Below are 6955 nucleotides of genomic sequence, written 5' to 3'. Positions count from 1 at the left end.
CCTCAGGGGTGGCTGTGGCTGGCTGGCTTCTCCAGGTCTCAGGCCTGGTCTGCCACCCAGCCGACGTTTCCCCTGCTCCTCCTCCCACGCCAGCCTCGAACGTGTTCATTCATCCATTGCCCAGCACAAGTCTGCGATACACTGAGACCTCTGGACTTCATTCTGCAGATAAGGAAGAGTTTATTTATCCTCCAGGGGAGCCCAGCGCCCCTCCAAGACGGGAATGCCAAGCATGGCGAGACCAGAGCAAGACCACGCGGTCCTGCCGCTGTGGATGCAGGGCGATGCTAAGCACCTAAACACAGGAGAAGGATTGCTGATGGCCATGCAGGGAAGTCAGGCTGTTCGCTATGTGGCATCCTAGCTGCGACAGAAGAGAGGTCCTAGCCAATGCCACTAGGGAAGAAAGCCAGTGTGGTCCTCAGCACCTTCTGGAGAGGAGACTGGACAGTCACACTGCTCAGGTCCCTCCCTGGCCATAGACACCTTCAGGCGAAGGCTGATCCAGCTGCTTGTGTCTGCTCGGCCTCCTCAGATCAGCTCCCCTCCCCACCATCCCCTTAGCTCTTTCCTGTCTCAGGTGCTCTCCATTTTTCCCCCTCCCTTCTTCGGCTTGGTTATTCTCTTTCTGATTCAGGAGATGTGGCTCGCTCCCATTCAGAATAGATCCCAAATATGTTTTCCAGGACCTGAACTCCCCCATTAAAAGGTGCAGGATCTTACATTTCAAAAGCCAAGGTAAGTCTCTGTGTTGCTTTTTTTCCCCTGGACTCAGGTGTGCAGAATGCCTCCTTCGAAGAGTGGGTGGGAGAGGTGAAATTGGAACACAACAGTAAATATCAGTAAATATGAAAATATACAAAAATAGGACAAAAAGGGCTAAAGGTGTAGGGAAAGTAGAAAGGGTAGGGAAAATGGAATAAGGGAAAAGAAAAAAAATGAGAAAATGAAAAATGGAAATAAAGTGTCTGTAAATGGGGAGGGGGAGAGGGGGTAAAGGGAGGGCAGGGACAAGGGGCAAAATGAGAACCAAGACCTGTCATGTAAAGGTACGATCCCAGTGTGAACACAACAGTAAATATCAGTAAATATGAAAATATACAAAAATAGGACAAAAAGGGCTAAAGGTGTAGGGAAAGTAGAAAGGGTAGGGAAAATGGAATAAGGGAAAAGAAAAAAAATGAGAAAATGAAAAATGGAAATAAAGTGTCTGTAAATGGGGAGGGGGAGAGGGGGTAAAGGGAGGGCAGGGACAAGGGGCAAAATGAGAACCAAGACCTGTCATGTAAAGGTACAAGATCCCAGTGATGAATGTAACTGTACTGTATGCCTAGAATGTACCAATAAACTCAATAAAAAGAAAACATACCCAAAAATTTGTTTTACTTGCTATTTTCTAAATAGTACATTATTACAAATGTGGGCAGAGCACCAACCAAGAAGTTAAGGACCAGAGAAACACAGGACGGGGGCCAGCTTTTGCCCTCAGGAGGAGACGAAGAAGGCAAACGAGGAAGCAGAAAGCATGGGGCAGCCCCGGTCAGCACAGGTCCAAGGGCTGCTGGGCACAAACGGCCAAGGCCTGGGACCTCAGCCATGCTTGGTCACCAGCCGGAAGCCAAGGTACCCAGCTGGGCAGCAAGGTGGTCCCCACAAGGAGACTGGCACAGGCCACCTGCCTGCCCTGCGACCCTTTCACACCAGACAAGGACAGTGAGATGGGCTGAGGGGTCAGAGGAGGAGCAGGTGACCCAGCTGCGAGGCCTTCCTGGGATCCACCCAGGACCTGGAAAATCCACTCAAAGACAGAAGGGCGGAATGTGGTTCGGTAATGAGGGGACACAGGCACCGAAGCTGGGTTTTTGGATCCAAGTTCAAACCCCGCCAGTCCCCAGCCAAGGGCTCGGACAGGTGATCTCACTTCCCTGGGTGTCACGTGCCCCATTAGTCCAGCCGGACTGGCGGTAAATGCAACACCATTGGTCAGAGGGTGACGGAGAAGAATGTTCTGGAAAGTGGCATCCCAGCAGGTGTGGGCTCCCGTCCAGGTTAAAGATGCGGAGAAGCAGCGCCCAGGGCAGAAGGCACAGCCTGGGAAAGAGCCGGGAATGGAACAGAGCAGAGTGGAACCCACACGGCCAGGCGAGGCCAGCCCAACAGCCGGCAAGCCCAGCCCAAGCCGAGCAGTGTTTAGTTTCCTTCTCAAGCAGCCATTTTAAGGCAAATAACATTCTTCAGTCTTGTCCAACAACCCACCACAAGTTACTCAGAAATCCGTTTGCATCCTATCCAGATCGGCTCAAAACTGACCAGTAGGAAATGCCACCTTCCCGCTGACCCCGTCCAGACCCGGTTAAAGCTGCTGTTGCTTTTGAAACACCGGGTGCTGACTCACATTCTTGGTGCCACCCACCAGAGAGCTGGCTTGGACGCCTGCAGTGGCCCTGTCCCCGGCCCAGGCTCAGGTCCTCTCCCTCCCTGCCCCTCTGCTGTGGCTGGGGGTCGTTTATCAGGGCTGCCTCGGTGGCCCCTTCCCACCCCTCTCCATGCCCAAGATGGATGTTCCACATCCACTCCTTATCGGAGATGGAAATATTTCCCCTGCCTCTTCGTGCAGTTTTCCTGTGTCTGTGAGCTGCACGGATGTTCAACCCTTGTGGTCCCAGGGCACCAAGACGAAATCACAGGTCCCCAAATGCCCAGACCCCATGAGAGGAGGGAGAGAGCATCCTCCAAAGGGAACCCAGCACCATCTCTCTGTGACTTCCAGAGAGGGCCTGGGATTCGCCCCACCCCCACCTCTGTAACCTTGAACTTGCACCTCTAGGGTGGCTGTGACAGCAAGCGGTGCAATTGAGCAGCTTGCTGGGGACACATTTTATTCTCTCAGCCACCCACTGAGGTAGACATTTTTAGCGTCATCCCCATTTTACAGATGAGGTTCAGAGAGATACAGTGACTCACCCAAGGTCACGCAGCCAGGAAGGGGCAGAGGCAACCCATCCACATCATACCTAATGTCCAAGCGAGATCGTTGTCCAAGAGGCTTCTCATGACCTTGACTTTGATCCTGAGCTCCTAGAAGGAAGAGCCCAAATCTTGACTCTTGGTTTCTAGCCCAAACCCTACCTAGCACAGAAGGTGCCCAGCTAAATGCACCTTGAGCTGAACAAAATGTCAGGTACCAAAGCCCAGGAGCTTGGAATCAGTGGGAAGCGAACCCACTGCAGGTGTGGGGTTCTGGGAAGGAAGGAAGGGAAGGGAGGCGTGACCAGGCAGAGTGAGCAATCATCATGGAAGCCGCCCGGGAGCCCTAGAATGGAGGTCATAGCACATTGATCAGAGAGGAGGTTGCCTGCAATGACAGAGGGCCAAACTAACAGCAGTTCAACACACAGTTCCACTTCAAGGCCCAACATGACTGCCTCAAATCCTGCCATCATGTCTGAATTCCAGCCAGAGGGAGGTTAGAGAAGTTGAAGAGCAGGGCACATAACTCCCCTTTAAGGGTTCAAAATGAAAATTGCATGTATCACCTCTGTTCAAACCCCATTGGCCAAGACTTTGTCATATGACCACATTAAGGTGCAAGGGAGTCTGGGAAAGATATTTTTATGTACATCGTCTCATTTCTGCCCCTGTATCGCTTGCATCTCTACTTGGGCTATGTCTGTTTTCCTCACTGATGTGATGTGGGCTACTATGTTGAGCCCATAGCAGATGTTCAAGAAACATTTGTTGAGGTGTTGAAAAATCGCATGTCCAACTGAACTGCTCTGTGTGCTGTGACGTCTGTCTTTCACACCAGAGGGAATGAGTTGCATCCACACTGACTGTTGCCTGCCTGGCTTTAGCTCAGTGCCTGGAACACAGTAAGCCCTCACCAACTGCATGCTGAATGAATGAATGATCGCTCTTGTCACCGAAAATGGAGAGATTTCAAGGAACAACAACAACAAAAAAGAACATAGCAGCCAACAATCCCCAGGCTCCTGACAGCTGGGCTTCCAATCCCTTCTGGTCCTATTGGAGCCTGTAGGGCACCTCCCGCTTGTGGGGGTGGTGGTGGACACAAAGACTGTAAGGTTTCTTAGGTACCAAGCAAGGCTTCGCAGAGCTTGAAACCAAACAAATCCACCTTGATGAGTTGCGTTCAGATGAGTCCAAATCACACAAACTGAAACCCTCTAGACCCGGAAGCAGTTGTGGGACAGGGAGCTCGGCTGGAATGTCTGCTCTGTGCCCCAAATGGTCTTTTTCTGAAGCTACTTTAGGGCCGTTTCTGAGCTCACCCAGCACCTGTGCGTGCCCAGATGGCAGTGGTGGAGCTCCTGGCCGTCGGAAAGGGCCCTGCTGTCCGACATCCCAGGGCCAAGCCCCAGAGGCCACAGGTTGTCCCAGCACAGGAGCCGAGCCATCAACCCAGAAGACAGAGGGACAGGCGAGATCTGACTTCCCGCTTGATCGGGATGGGAAATTTCTTTTTGATGAGAAGCCTGAAATCAGTAGCAAGCGCACTCTCATTGGCAGCCATTTGCAAAACATCCTGAGGAGGCACCTGCTGAGGCTCCTTCTCCCCGGAGAAAGGAAGAAGAGAGGAAATCACTGCACACCAGGCCTTTCCCACACCCTCCTCCAGACACACCTGTCTGCGTTTGCCTGAACCCAGGACGCTCCTTCACGCCTCAGACTCACATCTGCCGTCCCCCGCTGACAATGCTCTTTCCCCGCTCTTTGCACAGAGCCCCAGGCTCCAGATCACAACCCAGAAGTCACTGTGCCCTGGAGAGTACTTCTGGCCGCCCCCTCCACCCTGTTCTCCATGGAAACACCAACACTTATAAAGATGTCTCTGTGCTCTGTGTTCATGGGCGAGCGCTCTCGTGTTTTGCTCATCACTGTAGATCCCTCTCCTCCACCAATTTATCTTGCATTGAGAAACCCAGATCACCAGACAGAAACATAATTCAGAGCCTTGGAGGAAGACAGGGAGACTCAGCCAGGGCTAATAGTCAAGGGCCATCTATCACTCCCACATCCACGGCAGCACGATGGATTAATAATCCTGGCTGGCCTCAGACTAACTGGTAGACCCGCTGGGCAGGGCTTCCTCTGGGCTTATGAATTCCTGCCCTGGTACCCACTGCGGTTTGCCCACCTCATCCCTCCAGCTCTGCTCAGACCCCATCTCCTCCACCAGGCTCCACCTGGCCTCATTCAGTCTGACTGAAAAGCTCAGGATGGGGGAGAAAGACAGATATGGAAACAAGCAAGTGGCAGTTAAACCATTAAGTGTTTCAAGTGTGATAAGAGCTTCCCCAGGGGGCCATCTGGAGCCCTGAAAGGCAACTCTATCTCGTCTAGAGGATTTCTGGAGACAAGAGTTGGAATTAGAGCCCCACAGGCAGGTGAGGTTGGGTGAAAAGTGAGGTCCTGTGCAGGTGAGATGGGTCCCCCGGTCGGGAGGGCACAGCCCCCATCACCAGGTGCCTATGGGCAGCGGGGCTCGGTCCCCAGGGCAGTGGAGATTCTGGGGGCTTGAAATAGTGAGCGTGGCCAGGTCAGTCCTGCGGTGGTCTGCAGGCTGGAGGCCAGAGACGAGGGTACAGCAAGGTCGCGCTCTCAGTAGGCCCCGGCCCTGCTTCACGGATGGCCGCTGTGTCCCTGAACCTGCGGTGGAGAGCAGGGGCGGGGCGGGCTCTCAAGGGTCTCCTCCCTCTGCTCTCCCCAGCTCCGCCCTCGCGGCCTCATCGTCCCACAGGCCCCGCCCTCTGACACCAGAGTGAGGGTTTCCACGGAGACGTCCGGGTTGCCACAGAGATGCGCAAGTTCAGTGTTGAGTAGGGAAGACAGAGCCACCGATCGATGGCTCCAGAGCAAGTTATTAAAATCCGGCTCGCTAGTGCTAAGGTACTGGGAGAGCTGCTAGGGAAACGGCATCGGAGACAACTGAGAGATTTGCAAGAGAGGAAAACCACTGTGGCCCTAGCACAAGAGGATGAAGGAGGGGATGTGAACGAAGGTGGGAGAGCTGGCTCTGAGGAGAACCAGAAATTCAGAGAGAATATGGCCACTGCCGGACTTCCGCCAGGACACAGAGGGCCCCCGATCAGGGCGCAGAGTGTGGGAGAATGGTTTCCCTGCCTCCTCTCTTCCCTGCTGGAGCCTCCCATGAGCTGAACCTAACCAGGAGCAGGGGACACTGGGCACTGTCGTGCCGGTGGTCGACCTTCCTGTGTACCAAAGAGAGCTGAGGAAAGACAGAAAATGGATTCGGGAGAAACAGGAAACTGGCCGGCACAAAGGGAGGGAGAGGTCCCTCTCTATGATAGGTCACTGCTGCAGCTTGGTGTGGTTTGTCCCCTCGGGATGGCGTCAGAGGTAGACCCTAGGGGGACGTCCATCCTGGCCTCTCCATGGTCTGTCTCTGGCTTCCTGGCTGTCAGTGTGTTCTCTCCCTGTTGGACGCCTGCCCATTATGATGTCACATGCAATGTGGACGAGGAGGCCTCCTCCTCAGCCAGCAGAAGCTGGCACCATGCTCTCGAAGCTCCCAGACCATGAGCTCCTTTTTCATACATCACCCAGCCTCAGGTATTTCATTATAGTAACAGAAAACGAGCAAACATAGTTGCCCTCGTTGGCTTCCAACATTGCGGCTGAAGGAGGCAAACTTGGGTGGAAAAAGACAAAAAGCGCATTCTGCCAAGAGACTGCCTGGCAAAGTCCTGCCCTCCACTTGGAAGTCCGTGGAGCCCTTTTGGTCTTCAGCCTGGGCAACCAGCCCCTACCCACCCATTCCATAAAGTCCTCCAGTGGTCACCAGAGGCCTGACTTCGCCCCAGTCCAGAAACCGGTGGCAACACCTTCTCTCTATGCTGTGGGCAGCGCCAGGGCAGCAGAAACCAAGCCCTTTTCCTGTCTAGAGTTTGATGACTTCTCTAATAGTTGCTTC

General features: G+C 53.7%; 1 protein-coding gene across 1 annotated transcript; it reads right to left on the bottom strand.

Moving 5' to 3' along the window:
• Window positions 1-1540: 1540 nt before the first annotated feature.
• LOC104848330 lies at window positions 1541-4677 on the bottom strand. The gene is made up of 4 exons (XM_010604185.2): window positions 4646-4677; window positions 4293-4496; window positions 3015-3078; window positions 1541-2091 (listed from the first exon to the last, which is right to left on the bottom strand). Exons 2-4 carry the CDS (start codon window positions 4416-4418, stop codon window positions 1541-1543), a joined length of 741 nt encoding a protein of 246 aa, XP_010602487.1. The 5' UTR covers window positions 4419-4496; window positions 4646-4677.
• Between the last annotated feature and the right edge of the window lie 2278 nt (window positions 4678-6955).

Source organism: Fukomys damarensis, unplaced genomic scaffold (genome assembly GCF_012274545.1).
Source record: "Fukomys damarensis isolate Sample0158 unplaced genomic scaffold, DMR_v1.0_HiC HiC_scaffold_12, whole genome shotgun sequence".
Taxonomy (NCBI): Eukaryota; Metazoa; Chordata; class Mammalia; order Rodentia; family Bathyergidae; genus Fukomys; species Fukomys damarensis.
Note: the sequence above shows the minus strand (reverse complement) of the source record. Positions and strands in the feature narration are given on the sequence as shown.